The sequence below is a fragment of the Bacillus rossius genome, chromosome 3 (genome assembly GCF_032445375.1).
Source record: "Bacillus rossius redtenbacheri isolate Brsri chromosome 3, Brsri_v3, whole genome shotgun sequence".
In the NCBI taxonomy this organism is placed as follows: Eukaryota; Metazoa; Arthropoda; class Insecta; order Phasmatodea; family Bacillidae; genus Bacillus; species Bacillus rossius.
The window spans coordinates 6,837,174-6,859,907 of record NC_086332.1 but is presented as its reverse complement, the minus strand read 5'-3'; the positions used below and the strand labels follow the sequence as shown (position 1 = coordinate 6,859,907).

Below are 22,734 nucleotides of genomic sequence, written 5' to 3'. Positions count from 1 at the left end.
GGGCCATAGAGGGCCACGGAGGGCTCGCTGCTGTGGGGTGACGCGACTGCCGGGCGAGGATGCTGCGGTGATGTCCGGCGCGCTCTAACAGCCACTTCCGGTCGCGCGGCGCGGGAAGCGCGCTCCAGTGGGCCGGCGCGCAGTGCTGCCAACCTCCCGCCCGCGGAGTCCCTGCGGGCCCACCCAGTCCTGCGACCGTCACTTGTTATCACACGTGCGTACGTGCCCACGCGTGAAGCGAGTCGATACTTCACCGAGGTTAGTTCGGAAGTGGCGCCCCAGCGCTAGTGCGCGCGGGACACTTGTCCGAAATTACCTTCAGTCCGAGCGCTTTCTGGGTTCCCGGCAACTACTCGACCAAGTGGTCAGGGGCGTACCTGTCGTTCCGGCCGGCCTGGAGAGTGTTTGTGGTGGGGTGGGAGGGGTTGTGAAGCGGTGGGGGAACCGGGAGCACCCCGAGGAAACCCACAGGCCACGGCAACGTCCGCCACGCTTCTCACTTGCGAAAAACCAGGTCGACCCCGCCGGAAATCAAACTCAGGCGCTTTGGTGGGAGGTTGGTTTTCTAACCACTCGACGACCACGCCTCTTATTTTCCTGCTGTTTGCCATAAAATTATTTCCATATTTTGATGATAATAACAGTTTTTTTTTGTGTTTCCTTGTAGGGAAGGGGGGGGGGGTAGGCCTCGGAACGTCCCGCCCGCCGACATTTCCGACATTGCTTTCCTGCCGGCTGCAATGTCTGCAGAGAAGGGAAACGTTGATGGTGGAATTGATTATTTTAACGAAGCTTGTTTGGTTGTTTTGCTTAACACAACGCGTCTTGATACTTGATTCTTGCAACATATTTTCCCTTAAAACCATCGTTCATTTCGTTTCTATTCTCAAAAGCGTTTATTTTTCTTAAATGCTTTAAATGCAAATCATGTAGGCAAATTCCTGCCTAGTTCGAAACTTTTTTTAAGGTTATGTTCGTGTAGTAATGCCAAACGTATAATTTTTTAAATTGTTCCTGTGGTGGCATTCGCACCAAGAAGTGTTTGGTAAAGCTGAGCTCAAACTACCTCCTCTTTCCCTTTTACACTCCATCAAAAAATCTCGGGTCGCATTAAGCCCCACCAAACAAGGTCAAGAAAAAAAAAGAGGTTTGTATGTAAAGTCGGATTACGGACGATAATTTTACGTGATAACGTCATAAGAATTGATGAAAAATTGCATACCTTTTAATTTTCAAATATTATTTAAAGTTTTTGCAAAATGAAATTGAAATAATATGTTTAAAATAATCACGAACAATTAGTTAAAAAGCCCGCCTTAACCTGTTTGGTATTATAGAAGATTTTCTCGCACGGTGGTTGGCCGGTTTTAGCACGCTCGGCTCAGGCGGAACGTGAAAATGAGTCATGCTTTTTCGTGCGTGCAACCGGCGTACATCGATTTATAAGCCGTTATCACGAAAAAAAAATGTTCAATTGTTTTGGTGCAGGCTAAATTCTAGCACGAGTCAATAGTAGATAATATCAGAAATGAATCACGTGGAAATTTAAGTACTTTCCCGGCAATTGCCTAATAAACTGCATTTCGCTGTCGAGGTTGAGCCAGGGTAGGGATGAAAGTGACTAGTTTCTAACCGGCAAGAACTCATCTGTGCACTACCTTTAGGCTTTCCGCGTGCCGTCTTATATTCCTTTCACCGGGTGCATAGCAGAAAACATTCAGCTGGTTATCAGCGTGTGTGTCACAGCGCGTTTCAAACCGTCCTCTATCGGCCAGAGTTCGTCCCTTGACCCTTGACTTGTCGAGTGGTTCGAAGGCCGTGGTACTATCTGGTCTCCCAGTTCGCGACTTCTCCAAGATTACTGATCGCTGTTTTTCTGCATTTCATCTCAACTTCGATGTTCACGCATGCGATTGAGCTTCTTAGTTTTCGTCTCCACGTGAGGATTTAACCAACTAACCCTCTTTAACCACCAATACTGTGTATTCAAGTGAAACTATTGAGGCAAGTGCGGCGTAGAGGGAAACTAACAGTACCTAACTAATATCTCTGCTTCTGAAATGTAAAAATTGGTTGTCTGTGAAGTCGGGTTACGGACGATAGTTTAACGTGACAACGTCATAACAAAACATTGATGAAATGATTGCATACTTTTTTGAATAAAATTTAATCATTTTTATTGAATTATCACTATTTTGTATGGATGCAAAGAAGGAGTGAAATGAAATCTACAATTTAATGGATGAATTTACTTTTATTTGCACTCATTAATTCAAATATGTTTATTACTTTAACGAAGAGATTATTTTAACTATAACTTTTTTACATGTTTGCTATTTAACTTCTTCCAATCTGTGTTACTCTGTTAAGGATAGGACGATGATAGGAAAAGTAGGTAACGAATGGGAGTGTTTCAAGTTTAATGTGCCTCGAAAAAGTCAAATTGGTGGGTGTTCCAATCGAGTGGAAGAGAGATAGATGCGGCGCAAGCGTACAATGAGCGTAACGGGACACAGCGTAACGGGACAATATGTGTTACGGGACACTTTTTCGTGCGTGCAGCCTGCGTTCATCGATTTATTAGACGTTGTCACGTCAATAATACAAAAAATAGGTCTGCCTTGTACGATTAATGTTCGAGCAAATGCACTCAGGAGGAGCGATTGTTGACGAAGTGCAACATTCCTTAACCAACTGTTGCGCATATTGCTCGAGTTTCTCATACTTACCAGTACAGGCAATTTTTTTGTTGATCCCTCGCTCTGAGTAGATGTGATGCGGAGGTGTCCAGTGAGATAGGCCGTCACGTCGAGTTATCTGCGATGTATTTTAAGTGTGTGTTTCATATGCTCCTGACAGCGTCGAGGATACAGCTGGCCAAATTTTTGGTGTTCTACAGCGGTGCGCCAATGGCCACAGGGACGTTTCATTTTGTATTCGAAGCCATTATCAGTATCAATTTATCGATAAAATTGCCGTACGTAGAGTAACACCCATGCCTTACCCGGGACCCGAACCCAGGACCCCTCGCACCGTAAGCCGGTGTGCATCCGACTACGCTACGGAGGTCGGCTGGCAAACACCACCAACCAGCCAGGTGACCAACTCACAGTGGATCGCTCGTCAGCGGTGGGAATAGTGGCGTCTGCCATAGAACAATGAGGGAGGAGATATATAAGTGCGTCTCTTACAGTTTAAACTGAAATCATGTTTTGAGCAACATGTGATGCTATCTGTTGGCAAAAACAACCATAGCGTCTGCGTCGACCATCCCAACGGAATATAACCCGCTATACAGCCACATTATTTCAACTTAAACAACAATTGAAGAGTCAGTTTAAAAATTCTACATATTTCCAACATTAAAAAAAGCCGTGAGATAGCAAAAGAAACTAATATAATGCACATGGAACGTAGCAGTTAAATAGCATGGCACAATTTGTTAATAACTATGATGTGAATCCAGTGCATGTTAAAGTTATCTTATCGTTATTATTTAAGAAGTTATACTTTAGGCGCTTTATGGAAAAATGATGAGAATGAACTATTACGATGCGTGCGCACGAAGTTTTCACAGGAAGATGGTGGACACATGTATGAACATAAACTCATATATAGTTAATTTCATAAAAATTAGGGGACATACGAAACTTGTTTTGGTGTGCCAAATGAAACTTTATTTTGTAATACTGAAACTACCCTGCAATATATTTGGTAAACTAAAATAGTCATAGTAAAGAGTAATTTCAATCAAGTTTAAAAAAAAAGCCTCAGGATTCTGGTATTACATAGGTTATAATCCATATTCTCCTTTAAATCTTGTCGGACTTCGTAGCGCAGTGGTTGTAGTGCACGGTTAGTAAGCTAAAGGCCATTGGAAAATAATTTTTTATTTTTTAAATTACAGAAATACTTCAAGCAAATGTATTTATATATGAATACATTCTAATTGTTCTCTGTGTGTGTGGCCAACTGTACAAGCCCCACAATAATGGGTGCCACTCTAATCGAAATATGTATTATATGTTATGTGGTCAACTGTAGGTAATTGGTGTGCTTGCGGGGTTTTGGCGCCTATTCTCTCCGCAGTAGATCTCAGGAACGCTGCTGCTGTATCGATTACCCAGACTGCTAATCCAGCTAGCACGTCACTGCATTGTATTACTGGCAGGAGAGTAATTATTAAAAATAAATTGGTTAGTGTTGTGTGACTAGTAGAAATTTGCATTACCTATGACCCAGTCTGTCTTATACGTAACTGACATTTACGGTAAATGAAATAGTAATAGTTTGAAAACATACGATTTTAATGGGTTCTTTGATATTGACGTGAAGTTACTGTTAACATGTAATTCAGCGAGAGGAACAACCAAAATAATTTACTGTGTATGTTATCATTTTGTTCAGACCTAGGTGTCAGTAAGTAGATGTAAATGACGTCACAGGAACACATCGACTACCATGCCGGGTCTAGCTATAATCTGTCGGAGGCTTGAGGCTCTGTTCTTAGGACCTCCAGGTGGTCTGCTGCGACGCTGGAACACTGGACGCTGGAAGCTGTAATTGGCGAACTACAGAAGATCTGATGTAGCCGGGGGTCTGGCTGAAGAATCGACTTCCCTCTCGTCCTAAAAAGTCTGTTTTAATTGGGATCGGTCTCACCAAACGTCGTGGCCAATCGTAGCTGGCGCTGACATCAGTCGTCCGGAACCACTACGGGACGAACGGGACCGACGCGGAAGTTGGCACTAGATGTCGCCGATACTCCCTATCTGAGACTTATTCAGTCCAGAACTATTCTCACAAATAATAGTATGGAGAATTCTGTATAGCACACGACCGCGGATGACGCGAATCTTCAATTCCTCAGGCGGCAACCAAGGCTTTGGTTAGCCCCAGCCCGAGAAACGCCTTCCCGCTGCAAGATGGCGATGGCTTCTCCTTCTTCTTCCTTCTAACTATTTATTTTCTGTCCCTAGCAACCAAGGAGCTATAGAAAAAATCAGCAAACGAAATTAACTGCATAGTGAAATAAAACTTGGATATTAGCGTGTAAGAGTGCTGAACTAAGGCAAATGAATAAAGTTTCCAAAGAATAATGCTTAGAAGACCCTGAAGTTAAAAGGTGTGTTGTCTCTGTCAATTAGATGTGTTATATAGGTTAACTTTGGTTGTCCTCTTTACAATAAAATAATTAAATACATAAGATCGGCTTGTGAAATATAGAATTAATGTTACAATAATAATCAAAATAGTAATAATATAACTGTAAACAGTTGTACTGGTTACACCATTTTTTAAAATCTTATTGTTGCTATATTATTTATACACAAATCAAACACAAGAATGACTTCTAACGCGCGTACGTAAGTACTCACACCTTTTCTTTTTACGCTATAATAGTTGTGTAACGTCACTTAGAACGCTATAGTCTTGATTGAACCGCACGGTAGGGTAGAGTCGCTGGGACTGCAGGGGCTGCAGGGGCTGCAGGGACTGCAGGGGCTGCAGGGACTGCAGGGACTGCAGGGACTGCAGGGACTGCAGGGACTGCAGGGACTGCAGGGGCTGCAGGGGCTGCAGGGACTGCAGGGACTGCAGGGGCTGCAGGGACTGCAGGGGCTGCAGGGACTGCAGGGACTGCAGGGACTGCAGGGGCTGCAGGGACTGCAGGGACTGCAGGGACTGCAGGGGCTGCAGGGGCTGCAGGGGCTGCAGGGGCTGCAGGGACTGCAGGGACTGCAGGGACTGCAGGGACTGCAGGGGCTGCAGGGACTGCAGGGACTGCAGGGGCTGCAGGGACTGCAGGGGCTGCAGGGACTGCAGGGACTGCAGGGGCTGCAGGGACTGCAGGGGCTGCAGGGGCTGCAGGGGCTGCAGGGACTGCAGGGGCTGCAGGGGCTGCAGGGGCTGCAGGGGCTGCAGGGGCTGCAGGGACTGCAGGGACTGCAGGGGCTGCAGGGGCTGCAGGGACTGCAGGGACTGCAGGGACTGCAGGGGCTGCAGGGACTGCAGGGGCTGCAGGGGCTGCAGGGATTGCAGGGACTGCAGGGACTGCAGGGGCTGCAGGGACTGCAGGGGCTGCAGGGGCTGCAGGGGCTGCAGGGGCTGCAGGGGCTGCAGGGACTGCAGGGGCTGCAGGGGCTGCAGGGACTGCAGGGGCTGCAGGGGCTGCAGGGACTGCAGGGGCTGCAGGGACTGCAGGGACTGCAGGGGCTGCAGGGGCTGCAGGGGCTGCAGGGGCTGCAGGGACTGCAGGGGCTGCAGGGATTGCAGGGGCTGCCTGGACTCGGTAGCTCCATCCGGCAAGTCGTGGGTCGGCTGGGCGGTGCGGCCCGGCGCTGAGGTCACTTCTTCCGGCGGCGACCGGAAGAGCGACCTTATCGCCTGTCGCCGAGCTGCTGCTCGCGGCTCGAGGCGGAACAGCCAATGGCGAGGAGGAGCGACGACACTGGGCAGACAGGCGGGGAGTCCCCCGCGGCGGCCAGAACACGAGGAAACAAACCCACGCACTACAGAAAAAATAATAAATACTCTGTATTCATTACTTATATCACCATGTGTATACAATTCATTATTTTATTTAGTAAAATAATATAGATACATTTTAATTAATAATGAAATTAATAAATATCATGAATGTTTATTCTAATATATTAATTTAATTATTTGTTAAATAATAATGTAATATAAAATTTATAACGCAATTAAAATTTTACATACGGGAACATAACCTCACTTATATAAATAAACTTGAAAGTACCCTTAACAAGTTTATAAACACAATTTCTATCATTAATATTTACAATAAATATTTTTTTAAAATTATATGGACCAGTATTCAATATCAATCACTAAAGTATGTGATTTAATTAACACATTATGTAATTTTAATTTATATGTATATTTTTCATCCTATCATTTTTTGTTGCATGTTGCGTGCACATCGTTAAATTTCATTATTTTTTTATAACGCGCCCAAAGTATAACTTCAAAAAAATATTATGATAAAACTTTACCACGACAATAACTGTAAATGTGAACTGCGTGTATTGCATAGCATGTCTGTTAGTCATAAACTTGCAATTCCGCACTACTATCTGGGAGAACTGATGCATTAAAAAAATCTGGAAACTAAACCGGGATTTCAAATCCCCCCCCCTTTTTTTTTTCCCACAAAACTTTCCACCCGCTCGGCGGATATTGGGTGCAGGCTACTGATTGTCAAGACTAGCTCGGGTCTTGTACGCTAGAGCCGCTGCCTTCTATCCTTCCTTTGTAGTTAGGTATCCAACAGATTTTGTCTGTGCTGATTTTAGTTGTCCAAATTTGTATGGTTTATGATCATGCACGTTTCCAGTGTGTGTTTATTAACAGTACATGTTGGACGTTATCGCAATAATTTTAACTTGCACGAAACATTTTTAAAATATATAAATTGACATTCACCGACTTTTATTTGTAGTCTTGGATGTCACAGATCGCCAGGAAAATGACGCACACCTCGGTGCGCCCCGGAAGCGAAGAATGGCTCGAGTAGGCTACCTGGCGACAGCGCACATAGAGGTATTTCTTAAATTTAGCTGGCCAAAAGTCGAATTCTCAGAATTGCACTCAGGTAAAAAAAACCGTTTCCTATAAAAGCTAAGTAGTTGGGCGACCTAACCACATTGTTTTCATTTCACCCAACCCAATTTACAGATGGTAGTGTCAGTCGGAACTCGGGCATTGCTCGCAGTGGTTGTGTATACTCGATGTTCGTGCTTTAAAACTCAATATTTAAGTATTTATTATTTTATGTTCTATTGTGAAAATATGAATTCTGGTTATGGATTCTGAAACTCCTGGTAAGTAACTTTGTTTTTTTAGTCCAAATATTATAATTTTATACACCACTTTATTTATTTTTGACTTTTAAAACAGGCTTTTAAATTCAGTTATTTTTATCCAAATTAGTAGTTTTGGGAGCATTTTTGTTATACTGCCGGGCATTTCCCGGTTATGATGCTTATATATTCTCAAAATATAGTAGTTATACTTTTAAGAATTGTATTTATTGGTTCCAACTAATTCCTACTCCTCCATGTAGAGTGATTTCAAATTTATAATATGAAAATGTGAAAAAAATCATAGTTCCGATACATTATATTTCTATTATTTCAGGACCTTCTGGAAATAGTTTGATGACTCGTAAGGCAATATTTGACCTAATGAGATCAAAAAATCATCTTAATTTTAATGGTTAATTAGAATACATCGAAGATTACTTGGTTTCACTTATACTGAAGAACAAGTTATGGAAATAAAGCGTAATTTATCACGATTGAGATCAGAAATGAAAAATCGCTGGGTAACAGCAAAATACAGAAGTGATTTATTTGTGAAAAACAATGAAAAGTGGTTGAGTGGAGTGTTTAAATTACCTGTATTAGTGGCAAGAAGAAGACCGGGAAGACCAACAATATCCTTTCAAGACATTAGTGAGCGAAGCAAAAGATGCAAGGCTGAGGGTATACGTTTGTCTGATAGCCCTGAGAAAATTATCTATGCAGCTGGAATGGAATTGAGAGCCCAAGGAAATAGATGTGCGTCAAATATACTGAGAGATTTCAGAAAGTAAGGATCGTGCTAAAGATTACAGGAATTCAATTGAGTGTGACAAGGCATATGCCAAGCAAGTTTGTCTGGAGGAAGCACTAGCAATGTTTGTAGCTGCTGATTTGTCAGGGACGCAATATGACAGAATCAAACAACAGGAAATCTTCCCTGCTACTCAGTTTTTCAGCAATATAAAAAACATTGTTATCCTTCCAATGAATCTTTCAACATAACTGAAACCTGTGCCGAAGTGAATTTACAAGGTGTTGTGAACCACACAGCCGAAAGATTACTTTTACATTTAGAAGAAGTTTTGAAAACCCTTGACGATAGTGAAAATACTTTCCGGATGATTTGTAAATAGGGGTGTAATGGCTCACAACAGGCTCAGCTCAAACAAAAGTTTGAAAATGATAGCGGATGCGACTCACACATTTTTCAAAGTTCTTTTGTGCCTCTGCGTATAGTAAATTGAACGGAAAATATAATATTTTGGCAGAACGCAACTCCATCGTCACCGCGCTACTGTAGACCTATCCGTATACGCTTTGTAAAGGAGACAGTTTACATAACGAAGGAAGAAATCAGTTATGTGGAAAGTGCGGCAAATAAATTGGAACCAACAGTAACAATTGGTGGAAGACCATATATTGTAGAAAACAAGATGATGCTAACAATGATAGACTCAAAAGTGTGCAATGCGGAACAGGCACAAAATATACAATTAGATGTTATATATGTGGAGCTACATCTAAATATTTCAACGATTTGAATAAATCAAGTGAAATTAATGTAGATTCGTTGAAATTCGGTTTGTCTATTTTACACGCCAGGATACGGCTATTTGAAAGCTTACTGCATACTGCTTACAAACTTGGCGTGCAATATTTACCCGCTAAATCTGAAGCAGACAAACTTTTAAAAGAACAAAGAAAGAATTCAAGACGAATTTAAAAGCAAGCTAGGTCTCCGCTTAGATTTTCCCAAAGCTGGATCCGGGAACACTAATGACGGAAATACAAGTCGACGATTTTTTGAAAACCCTGAGTTGGCAGCTGAAATAACAGTCCTGGATATTACTTTCATTCAAAGAATAAAAGTGATTCTTGAATGCATTTCAAGCGGGTACAAAATAGATGTGAAAAAATTTCAAAAATTTACTAGAGAGACTGCAGAACTTTATGTTGAACTGTACGGTAGGCATAACATGACGCCTACCATGCATAAACTATTGATACATGGTTCTATAATAATAGAGAATGCCCTTTTGCCTATAGTCTGAAGAGGCAGCAGAAGCCAGAAATAAGCATTTCCGTTCATACAGGCAAAATTTCGCAAGGAAATTTAATAGAGTAGACAGTAATACAGATATTTTAAATAGGTAGTTGTTAACATCTGATCCCCTGTTTGCATCAAGGCGAACAATTATCAAGAAAAAACCAAATTCTTGTATGAAGGAAACATTGGAAATCTTCATATGTGAAGAAAGTTAAGGCTTTTTCCATTTAATATTTTTTTTTTAGTTTTAAACTATTATTATAATTTTTTATTTTAATTTAGTTAGTAGATATGTATATATTTGACCACTGTAATGATTAGCCTATATAAATTTTATTTACAAGAATTTTTCATTTTCTTTCGCTATTTGTTTTCGCTTTTGCCCTTTGCTACATTGCATTGTTGGAAATTAGAAGTGAAGATACTTTTGCATACAAGTTTTTATGAATTATAGATTTTTTTCCAAACGTTTAAGAGCGATAAATAATTTTGTCCCGCTAGATTAGTCCAATACCCCTATGTGCAGCGTCAGGAGTTCCGTGTGCGCGCGTGAAGCCGTGGATCTCTTGCCTTTTGCCTTTTGCCTTGCGCTTTCGCCGTTCCGGCGGAGAGCACGACCCCGGGTGCAGGAAGACCTAAGATGCACATAAAGTTCTGCCATTTCCGATTACACCCGAACAATTTACCTTCGGCCAACTTCGGGATTTGTTTTATTTTTGCGCAGGAAAAATGAATTCAAATATTAAAAGTGGTCGGTTAGGTTAGCTACATTAAAACACTTTAAAACACTATGGACGGTTAGTTAGGTTAGTATAGCTACATTAAAATAAACAGAGCAATATAAATATATATAAATAAACAAGAGGTTGGCCGAAGGTGAATTGTTCGGGTGTAATCGGGAATGGCAGAACTTTGCATCTTAGGCTTCCCCCCGGCGCAGGGTGTCCACAAGGAAAAAATATTTCGTACCAACTTAGGCGAGATAAAAATAATAGGCCTAAATTTGAAAAAAAAAGTACTAAAAAATAATTTGTTATGGTTTTAACAATTTTGGAAGTTATGATGACATTACAATGCTCGAACCTAAATATCACTCCACACACACATACATTCCTTAGTTTTTAAAAATAATTACGCTTAATAATAAAACATATTGGAGTTACTGTAATGTTATTATATTAAAGAAAATAATTTGTTGTCTGTAAAGACGGTTTACGGACGATAGTTTAACGTGACAACGTCATAACAAAACATCAATGAAATGATTGCATACTTTTATGAATAAAATTGAATCATTTTTATTGAATTATCACTATTTTGTATGGATGCAAAGAAGGAGTGAAATGAAATCTACAATTTAATTGGTAAATTTACTTTTATTTGCACTCATTAATTCAAATATGTTTATTACTTTAACGAAGATATTATTTTAACTATAACTTTTATACATGTTTGCTATTTAACTTCTTCCAATCTGTGTTATTCTGTCAAGGATAGGACGATGATAGGAAAAGTAGGAAACGAATGGGAGTGTTTCAAGTTTAATGTGCCTCGAAAAAGTCAAATCGATGGTTGTTCCAATCGAGTGGAAGAGAGATATATGCGGCTCAAGCGTACAATGACCATAACGGGACACAGCGTAACGGGACAATGTGCGTAACGGGACACTTTTTCGTGCGTGCAGCCGGCGTTCATCGATTTATTAGACGCCACGTCAAAATGATAAAAGTACTAGATCTAAAAGGAAAGTAGTAACTGTGGACACCCTGACGCTCGGCGATGGAAGACGCTCCTAGCGCACAGCGGGACAGCAGATATGCCGCCCGCATGCGGCGGGGCGTAACTGGACACGTGTCTGCTGGTAGGCGAGTCTGCTCGAACAGTCAGCCAGTCGCTGTGTCTCTTGGGGGAAGCCTAAGATGTACATCAAGCTCTGTTTCTGCCCGAACACGCACGAATATTCACCTTCGGCCAACCTCGGGTTTATTTATATATATTTATTATATTTCTCTGTTTATTTTAATGTAGCTATACTAACCTAACTAACCGTCCATAGTGTTTTAAAGTGTTTTAATGTAGCTAACCTACCCGACCACTTTTAATATTTGAATTCATTTTTCCTGCGCAAAAATAAAACAAATCCCGAGGTTGTCCGAAGATGAATATTCGGGCGTGTTCGGGCAGGGACTGAACTTGATGTACATCTTATGCTTCTCGTCTCATGGGGGGGGGGGATATATATGTAATAGTCTAAAACAGCGGTTCCCAAACGGCGGGTCGCGACTCAATCCTAAAACTATCCGAAACCATCGAACAAACCACCAGAAAAGATAATAAAAATCTAAACAAATCGAATTGTGTGCAAACACACATCTATTTTTAAATAACTGTTTTGCTACAAATTGCTTATATTTTGTCAACCATTTTCAAATCAGAACACACATTGTTTATCAATAATAAATCTGTATCTTTAGAAAAGAATATATTTGTATATATGTATATATTTGGATTATTTGATGGTAAATTGTATATACATGAGTAAGGGATACGATCAAATAAGGTTGTTTACTCCCCGTGGACCGATATACCGTGGAGGTATTCCTATAAGTAAAGGTGGGTCGTCAGCTGAAATAGTTTGGGAACCACTGGTCTAAAATGTAACGTACAGCAAGTCATATATTTTTTAGAATCTTTAAGAAATTTTAATGAAGAAAATTGAAGATTGAGGATGACGAAAATCGAAGATTATGAGTGGTATTGTCCAATATTAAATGAGTAAAAATATTCATAATTCACGTGTTCTCGTGTCTGTCGCGGCAGCTAGTCCCGCCATTTTGTATTTACATCTACTCGATGTTGCACAGCAATAAAATCAGGCCCCTACTTACAAATGGGCCAACCGGCCAAATTTGTCCAGAGGGCTGGTTTTTGAGTGGCGAGGGAATATTAGATGTGAAAACAATTTGGGATACGGGAAAAATAAACTTTATTTTTAAATTATAGTATGATTGGATTTTCAGAAATACGTGTCATGGGGAAATGTTAATTTATAATAACTATTACAATGAACTTAAAAAAGACAAACAGCCCATATCTTTGAAGAAAAAAAAATCTCAGTTTTGGTTGCATAATGTACTGTTTTAAAACTGATAGTAAAATAAAGGCTTAAATTTTTAAATTTTGTATTATGTTTGGCGGTAACTAGACAAGAAAAAGGGGGGGGGGGGGGGGGCGTAAGATTAGCTGCTTGAACTCTGATCCTGCACATTTTTAGTGACCATTTAGTACACGTAAAAACATAATTTCCATATTTACAACGACAAGGAGTTCGCCATTTTCAAAACAATATCTGGCTCATTAGTCAAATATTTCGTCATTTGTATGTATGGGCGCATGGTTCTAGTCGAGAAACAGGTTCAACCGTATTGATTAGGCATGTTCAGACGTGTTTTCTAGATGAAATGAGGAGACACTGGGTTGAAGCCGTGTCAAACCCGACGTGGCTATCTCGAACAGGCGAGCCAATCTCCTCCTCCGCGGAACAAAACAGCGGATGCGGCCTGCGGGCTATAGGGGCGTGGCGAGACAGTTGGCAACACTGCGGCCGCTACTCGTCACGACAGTGCAAGATGTCGGTAGCCAAGCGAGTCCGTCACACAGGACAAGAGGTTGGCCGCGAGGTCATATTCATGTTCTCGGATCACGTTTAGTTCTAGAAGTTATTACCTTTTTTTATTTAATCTAAAATTAAAATTACATGAAACTTTTTTATTGTTTTGTTATTGATCAATTTCGTACTTAAAATGGTTACCGAGACTCAACAAGAAAAGTCACAAAGGGAAACGTGAGAAGCAATAAAAGTTGACTTTTCAACTTTACTCGCTAGGCGAGTAAACACTGACTCGTGATCGCATCGCGAGTGAACACCCGAGTGATGAGGAGGGGGGGGGGGGGAAGGCAGCCAGCGTACGGATCACAGAAATAACGACTGTACAATTGTAGACCCACTCTGGTTTCCTGCGCCTGAGGAGAACATAGGCTTTACGATTTCCCAATAGGAATCTCACTATCAGCGGATATCAGCGATGGAATGTGGGTTCGTTACAAATGCTACTGCAACACAAACATGCTTTAGTCAGGGAGTAGTCACGTCTGCAAAGTCATGTGGTAACAGAGTGAAGGCTTTTTTTTTTCCAGCTCATTGCCTGTACCATGTTGGTTAGGCGCCCATAACATTGGCTGAAGTGTCTGTAGTGTTTGCATGGTCGAAACAGTATCAAATGACTGTATTTCGCGAAGTGACTGTGTTTAACGACATGAGCATACGTGGTCAAGCACCATTACCTCAATGTTTTAAGCGTTGTAATATGGCGATGGCGAGATAAAAAAAAAACTTTAACTACGTCACAGAATGCTGTCTCCTGACAGTTCCTAACTCCATGGCTTTAGTCCAACAATTTCACGTGAAGTTTTTACTTGATGTAAGCTTTTGGACATACGCCATTTCTAAACACTTTTTCTGTAGAAAAAAACTAAAAAATACCCAAAAGACAAAAACTCAAATTAAGCAAAAAATTACTGTTGTCAACATCATAATATTCCATAACAGGAATATGGTCAACAAACAAAGAAAAATAAAGAAAAATGGACTATGAGAACGAAAAAACCCCCACAAATGATGACAGCACAAAAATATTGAACCCAAAAAAATTCAGCACAACAGTTGAAACGAGACAAAAACACGACAAAACGAAAAGACGAAACTAACACAATAGTTTTCCAAAACAGAAACAAGCGACGTTTCGGGAACTGCTATCTGCTCCCGTCCTCAGGCAGAGACGCACATGGTAGGAAAACACAGGTGCGACTCCTGTTGACAACAGTAATTTTTTGCATAATTTGTGTTTTTGTCTTTTGGGTATTTTTTAGTTTTCTTCTACAGAAAAAGTGCTTAGCAATGGCGCATGTCCAAAAGCTTACATCAAGTCATGCACTCCCATTGCACAAATCTTTCAAATATAATGTGAGGTTTTTAATCTGACACAGTTGATAATTGAATGTACTAGTGACATGTCAAACACACAAATGCTCTGGAACGAAGTAGACTAGGCGACGAGGCAATCTAATAATCTAGCAACCTTCAAACAGGCTGAAGAAACATCTCTGGAACACCTATTATCACTTCGCGGCTTACTAACTGTAAAAATGTGTGTGTGTGTGTTAATGCGTGGGAGAATGTTATGAATGTTATACTATCTCATATTGGCATCTTGACTATCTCATATTGACTCTCTTAACCTTTAATTACATTTCAGCAGGTGTGTATGCCAATCTCGATTTGAATACAAAAAAAGGTATCTGTTAATCTTTTATCTTTGATATTTAGTTTACATTCAAGTTTGTTTTATATATTGCTGTATTTAATTTTTTTAACATGCAATGTTAATCTATAGAAATGTAAATGTTTAATGTGTTTTAAGTGTAAGAAAAGGCGTATCGCCTTGACTTCGCCTCCAGTAAAGACGATAAATAATAAATAGAGACGCACAAAGCGTACAGTGCGAACAGGGGACGCACCACAACGCCGAACGTACAATAACGCCGAAAACCATAACGCCGAATGCCAAATTGACTACAACGCCGACAGCTAGAAAACTGCTGTGTAAAACAACGCCGAAATACATTAACCCCAAAAAATGTCATTGCAGGACTGCCACAAAGGTTAGGTTAGGTAAGGTTAGCACACAAATTCATTCAGTTGTTCTTTATTTTGCTCCTGTGGCCCTTCCCTTCCCCGCAGCAACATTTTTCGGCGTTACTGTATTTCGGCGTTGTGGTACACAGCAGTTTTCTAGCTGTCGGCGTTGCGGTCAATTTGGCATTCGGCGTTATTGTAGGTTCGGCGTGGTGGTAACGACCCGTGCGAACATGTGACAAGTGTGGCAACACTGGAGCCACGCGCAGACGCGGCCAGGAAGGGAGCGACATGGCGTCGCTTCCTCGCTTCCTCCGCGCGGCCGCCAGATAGCAGCGCGACATCCTGCCTCGCCCCTCTGCACAGGGCCTGCCGCCTGCGATGTGCTTGTCGTACACTGACTATTCGCCTGTGCCAACATCAGAATGTCATTCAAATTCACGGCTAAATTCTAAACATTTTTAGATAATGTTATTTATGAACAAACTGAAATTTTATCGTTAAAAAGGATTATTATGTTACATATAACATATAAATACCGAGTAAACCATTTACACGTCTTTTTGAATAAAGATGCAAATAAACAATGGTTACGTCGTCGAGTTCGAGTCCTTTTTTTTTTTTTTTTTTCAAATCGCGTCAAAAGATCGTTGTGTTTTGCACATGCCTTCAGATGTATTTAAAATACTTAATAAATAGAATGCATACGCGTTGGTTAATGTGTAGCGCCTCAAATGTAAAGAAACTGGGAGACCTCGGTAAAAGTTTAAATACCAACTTTTATGTTTTTTAGTTTGTGCTCTCGTGTTTTTTTTTTTAATGTAACAGTTGATTCTTTGAAGGCACTGATTATATATTCCTATTAGCGTATTTTCGGTGTTTATTTACGGTGTTTGTATGGCTACCACTTTAAATAGTTTGTGTATATTGCATTAGAGGGGCATTTATGTAAATTAATATAGCGATTTTAGCAACCAAAGATGGTTAATTGTGAAACAACTAGGTTTACATAACATTCTTTAAGTTCATGAACGAACACGACCTTTTGTCTCTAATAAAATCATAAGAAAATACTATAAAACATTTTTATGAAATACAAATTAGAAAATATATTTTTTAAATGTATATTTATTACAACGTATTAATGTTTTGTGTATACCTAAAACCTGAACCCGAGCAATTCTGAAAGAGACACAGATCCTGATGTCATTCGGACAAAATTAAATTTATTTGGTTTTATGATATGTGGTTGGTAGTGTCAGAATTGTTAGTAACTGACTTCAGAGAGAGAGAGAAAAAAGGAATTACGTTTAACATGAGAGTGAAATCTCTGTTTACTTCTGTACTCAGTTGACCCGCTGACCAAAGAGACCACTCGCCGGAGGAAGACTCGTGCGCCAGTATAGCGGTCGAGAACTCACTCTGCATATTCAGTGGTGCCCACAAGGGGGGGGGGGGGGGTTAAAAGACGAGAAAAATGTATATATTATTTACATAATTATAGCTTCTAATGTGAAAATACGTTTCTGGTGCTTTGATAATTGAAAGGGATCTTGTAAATCAAATTGGCCACCCCGCACTTTCCTCAACAAAAGCAGTTTGGCATCTGTCGGTTCAGGATGGAAATATTACCTGATATGACCAAAATTATTATTAGAAAATCAGTTTTAATTAATGCAAAATGTGATAAAATATAATACTAAAAAAGTATAATATTATAAAATAATTGATTAAATCATTCAGAAAATGGCATAAAAAATTTCGGGGGGGGGGGGGGGGGTGCGCATCATTAGGTTAGGGGGGGTGAGTCATAGTGTTTGGGGGGGGGGGTGGGCACCTCTGGCATATTGTTGAGGTTATGTATCCTTGAGCTGCGTTTGGCTGCCTCCAATGGGAATTTTTTTTTTCACAGACGAGAGAGCCAAACGCCCGATCGTGCATCTTCGTTTTTTTTTTTTTTGCTGATTGTAAATAAATATGGCGGTGTTGATGAAAGGATACTAATGGTCAATTTGGTTAGGATAGCTACATAAAAGATACGGAAAAAAGCATGAACTTCGGGGAACTTCGGGTTTTGGCTCTTTCGTCTGTGAAAAGAGGGCTTCCAGCCTCCAATTACCTCGTGCGGAAAGGATGGAAACCCAATAAAAATATTGCATTTTTAGCGATTATAAATTTCACATTTATGAATTCTTTTTGATATGCCTGTAAAATTACACAAACTTCATGTAGCGCGGATACACTATTTTGCTAGATTGGGACAACGAGGGTCGCCTACCGCCAAGTGACTCGGGTTCGATTACCGGCGGGGTCAAACCAGGAATTTTTAGCAAGTGGTAAACGTGGCGGAATTTGCCGTGAGCCAATGAGTCCCCCCCCCCCCCACCCAACTCAAATATCCGTCAATGCTCCAGTCTGATTTCATTACCTCCTACCGTCTCTAAGCACCAATCTCCAGCCTCGTCACCTAGCCCGCCCGCCCAGTCAATGTTAGTGAGGCGGGATGATAAGCGCGACGCTCGCTGGTGTTTCTAACGCGGTGTCGCCTCTAAGCACAAGGCTCTGAACTGGTGCGCAATCTTCTCGTCGTGCATAGGACAACTATATGATATTTGAGCGGTAACCGATTACTACATTATATGGTTGAGAAATGAAGTTAAAAGTGTAATTCAAGTCCCTTGGGTGCTTTCAAAAATCTGTACTGGTGGTTTTATGACTAAAAATTACTCTGGAAACAAGCTTTTTAGCAATTTTAACTCTTCTTAAAATCCAGTTAAAAACTCAATCGGAAAACAAAACTTCTTCTCGGCCCTCGGCGAATTCTTAAATGCTATTCGTGAGCAGATCCCACTCGGATTATCTCGAGTAGTTTTCAAATCGCGTTGTTTTTCCCTGAAGCTCTGCGCACCGTGTGTGTGCCCGGGCAGGCGGATGCCTTGACGCCTTCATCGAGGTGTTTCGAGACGATGCCAAAATGGTGCATTTACTGGATACCGCAGGAGGGGGGGGGGAAGAGGACACAGCTGGGGGGGGGGGGGGTCCTCCCCTCCCCCTCTCGTGCAGCCTAGAGCTGTTGGCCCGCGGCCTTGGACCAGATCCCGGCCGAGTAACGGAACGCCAGCTCAGTCGGCCGTGCGGTCTCGCGCGGACCGTGCCTGGCGGGCGAACTGGACAAGAGAGAGAGAGAAGTACCGGCCTCTTTCTGCCGCCACTGCGCCTCCTCTGTCCTCTGAGATACACCGAGTGTTGCGACCAGCAGACAGAACCTTCAGGCCGTCGGTACCAAACGTCTCCCACGCGCGTGTCCGGTTGCTAGCGTGTTCGTGAAGTTGCCACCTCAAGACGCGCATCTTTCCAAGATTGAAAAAAAAAAGGAGCGAAGAAAGTGCTAGTGGGTCAAATCTGCCAGCAAAGTACTGAGAACTCGAGTGAGCGGGCTTCCAGTTGCTACAAGTACCTGTAATCTTCGACGCTGCTTCGCTCGTGTGATATCTACCACTGCTCGCTTCGCCCTTGGCAACAGGTGAGGGGGCGAGGGGCAGTCTCAGGCAATAGCGGATCCAAGGGGGGTCACCAGGGGCAAGTGCCCCCCCCCCTTGAAAAACCAGTTGTCTGCTACATTAATATTGCCGACAAAAATGATTTGTTTCTGAAACCAATAACATATTTTAATATAATTAATGAATTTCTTGTAGAATCATAAAATCTGGTGGTTGGATGTCATGTGTGGTGTGAGTAGATTAAATACAAATTTAGTAATTTGAAGACATTTTTTCTCTGGCTATTCTGAAATCCTAGAGTGAACCTCTGGATCCGCCACTGGTGTCAGGCGAACGGGCCTCTTCACTCTCGAGGAACGGTGCTGACTGGTGGACACAGCTGCAGTTGGTACACCCGCTGGCCGACCAGTTTATCACACAAAACGTCTTTCTGTATTTAGTTTCACTGTTATAAAGAAATAGGAATCAAACACACAAAATATATAGCCTAATACTTTTTTTTTTTTTTCAGAAAGTTGCTGTGAACATTTGAAATCATAACTAAATCTCTATGTTACATATCTTTAATACTCATGTTTAATATTTTTTTTTTATTTTTTCAAGAATTACAGGGTAAAATTAAATTATATATGTGTAAACATACACACACACATACTGTAAGCACGATTGCTGCGATGTACAAGTAAACGTCTGGTTTTGGTTGTTAAATCTGAGGTAACTTCTCGGATTGACCGCCTGCCAAAAGAGCTTGCAGACTTGGGGTCTTCTGAAAAGTGATTGGTCTGCCTTTATTCTGTGAAGTACCTGCCCCTCGTTGTTAAAGGCCGGTTCACACGCAACGTTTTACCAGCGCAGGTCACATCGTGGTAGACAAGACGTAGCGTGCAGACAGGAAAACTGCGCAGTTTTGTGAACTGCGCGGAGATGGAACACGGAGATGAAAAACTCTGGCCAAGAGCATTTATGTCCGCGCAGTTTAGTCGACCTGCACAGACTTGTCGTAGCGTGTGGACACTTCCTCCGTCTTCTCCGTACACGGGGCTCAGTTCTCCCTCGGTGTTTGTGCCGGAACAGTGTAATCTGTTCAACGATGACCGATCTGCGACAGTGTTCACGTGAATTTCTAACAGTTCATTGGTCTGTACAAGTCCTAACCGTGTTTGTGGTGGTTCAAATCAGAAGAATTTAGCAATAGGGACAAAAAAAAAGTCAAGCGTATGAAGCACTTGTGCAAAAATACAAAGAGGTTGACATCGTGGCTAACAGAGATAAAATCACAAAAAAAAAAAAATAATAATAATAATTCTTTGAGGTCGGTATGCCGGAAAGAATTGGCCAAAGTAAGGAATCCTCGCAACTGATAGGATAAAACTTGGCTGCTAACTGTGTTGTGTGGACACGGCTAAACTGCAGTTTTGCCTGCGCAGTCAAAACTGTGTACAGAACGTTGCGTGTGGACCGGCCTCTAACTGGCAGAGCTGGTGCGGTAGCGGGGTGAAGGGGCGGCTGGAACCAGTGGAAGCACTGTGCCCTTGTGCGCAGGTCGCGGGTCTGATGCGCGGCGCGCGGCGGGCAGCGGCAGGCTCGGCATGGATGGCTCGCTGGCAGAGGCGCCGCAGGAGAACGGCAAGGAGGAGGGGGCAGTCAAGATGTCCGGCTACCTGGAGAAGAGGGGCAAGTTCGTAAGTACGGCTGGCACAGCTACAGCAACTGTTCAGTAAAGAACGTTTCAGTAGATTATATCGGTGATACGATTTTACTATAATGAAAACAATTTTTGACGTGACAACGTCTAATAAATCGATGAACGCCGGCTGCACGCACGAAAAAGTGTCCCGTTACGCTCATTGTACGCTTGCGCCGCATCTATCTCTCTTCCACTCGATTGGAACAACCATCGATTTGACTTTTTCGAGGCACATTAAACTTGAAACGCTCCCATTCGTTTCCTACTTTTCCTATCATCGTCCTATCCTTAACAGAATAACACAGATTGGAAAAAGTTAAATAGCAAACATGTATAAAAGTTATAGTTAAAATAATCTCTTCGTTACAGTAATAAACATATTTGAATTAATGAGTGCAAATAAAAGTAAATTCATCAATTAAATTGTAGATTTAATTTCACTTTTCCTTTGTATCCATATAAAATAGTGATAATTAATTAAAAATGATTCAATTTTATTCGTAAAAGTATGTACTCATTTCATCAATGTTTTGTTATGACGTTGTCACGTTAAACTATCGTCCGTAAACTGACTTTACAGACAACCAATTTTTTAATTCTTTCTGATTACCTTTCTGGTGCATTGGGTTTCGCGTGCTTCGGTTCGCAGTATGGAAGTTATTCTCAATCGGAAGCATTGTCGTGATCTCAAGCGAAGTCACAGGGGCTCGGTGGTCGAGTGTAGGTCATACGGCATGAAGGACCGGGTTCAAACCAGCGGGGACGCGGTGGACGTTGACACAGTCCGGTAGGTTTGCTCGGGGTGCATTCACCACTGAAATGCTCCATTCTCACCTCGTGAGCCCTCATCTTCTCTGATGACTAGAGACCTGCAAAATTCGCGGTTTCGATGGCCTTCAGGATAGACTGCACATACTTACCCCTGTACACTCGGGCAAATAACGCAAGTTCATTGGCTGCCGACTTGTAATTCGTCTCAGCTGGTTTGTCTGATTCGATCCTTCTTTGGTTGAGGGTTTATAACTGGTTGAGATTCGTCCAGATGAACAGTAAGCCAATAGCAAAATTATCTAAGAGGTATATGTGTTTGAATTCTAGCCTATCACCGAATGAATCCGCGAATTTTGCAAGTCTCTACAGATGACCCCTATTAGAAGGGACCTATCCTCCATTGTTGGAGGTGGTTGAACCAAGCGGTTGAGTGACCACGGAACAAAAGAAAACACAAGAATGAGGTTCTTTTCTGTGTTCGTGATTGCAGTCGACGGTCTACGCCAGAGCCCTCGCCAGTGGAATACCTCTTCAAACACTCGCTCTCTCTAGTTGTTGGAGTTGTGTGCACGCAATAATTTCATTTGTTGTTTCTGCAGTCTGCGTGCTGGCTTCACGGCTTCACAGCTTCACAGCCATTCCACGCCAGTACTTGATTTCTTATTGAGTCATGAAAATGAATTAGGCTGAGGGATATTGAGACGTGCTATTCCGTGGGCCATATCACTTTTCCCGAACATTTGTTTGATTTATCACCAGGGAGCAGCGTCTACGAGTCGCGGTGCCAACATGAGCAAAATTAAAAATAACTCTCAAATCCGCAACTTTATCTCTGACCTGCTCTCACGCCGTAGGGGTGATCGGAAAAACAAAACTTTAAAATTAAAAAAAAAACTAAAGTTGATGGAGTGGGCAAATTATATTAGCAGTGTAAAAGTTTACTACCTTATTCTTTAATAGCGCCATATATCTTCCAGGCAAAATATACAAATGCATTTAACTGCCTGCAGACAAAAACAATGTTGAAATAATAATATAATAATAATAATAATAATAATATAATAATAATAATAATAATAATAATAATAATAATAATAATAATAATAATGAAAAAGATGTTAAAATCCAAACTGGCATAACTGCGTGCCCACGCTAAAAAAATACAGTAAAAACAAACATGTAAAAAGCTAATTAAAAATTAAATA

At 41.5% G+C, this 22,734-nt stretch overlaps 2 protein-coding genes across 2 annotated transcripts in view; one reads left to right on the top strand and one right to left on the bottom strand.

The window, feature by feature from the left end:
- Window positions 1–84: 84 nt before the first annotated feature.
- On the bottom strand, window positions 85–9,459 carry LOC134530009 (uncharacterized). Its single transcript, XM_063364535.1, has 3 exons — window positions 9,455–9,459; window positions 5,449–6,451; window positions 85–171 (listed from the first exon to the last, which is right to left on the bottom strand). The coding sequence occupies exons 1-3, from the start codon at window positions 9,457–9,459 to the stop codon at window positions 85–87; spliced, it is 1,095 nt and encodes a 364-aa protein (XP_063220605.1).
- The window catches only part of LOC134530138 (uncharacterized), a 43,751-nt gene continuing 28,560 nt past the window's right edge, over window positions 7,544–22,734 (top strand). The window contains exons 1-2 of the mRNA XM_063364755.1: window positions 7,544–7,566; window positions 20,614–20,753. Of these exons, the coding sequence (XP_063220825.1) occupies window positions 20,661–20,753 (93 nt within the window). The 5' untranslated portion in view covers window positions 7,544–7,566; window positions 20,614–20,660. The remainder of the gene's footprint in view (window positions 7,567–20,613; window positions 20,754–22,734) is intronic.

Coding starts and splice junctions, on each gene's coding strand:
- LOC134530009 (XM_063364535.1), bottom strand. Junction 172..5,448: donor CCCAGCGACTCTACCCTACC/GTGCGGTTCAAT, acceptor GTGGGCCCGCAG/GGACTCCGCGGGCGGGAGGT.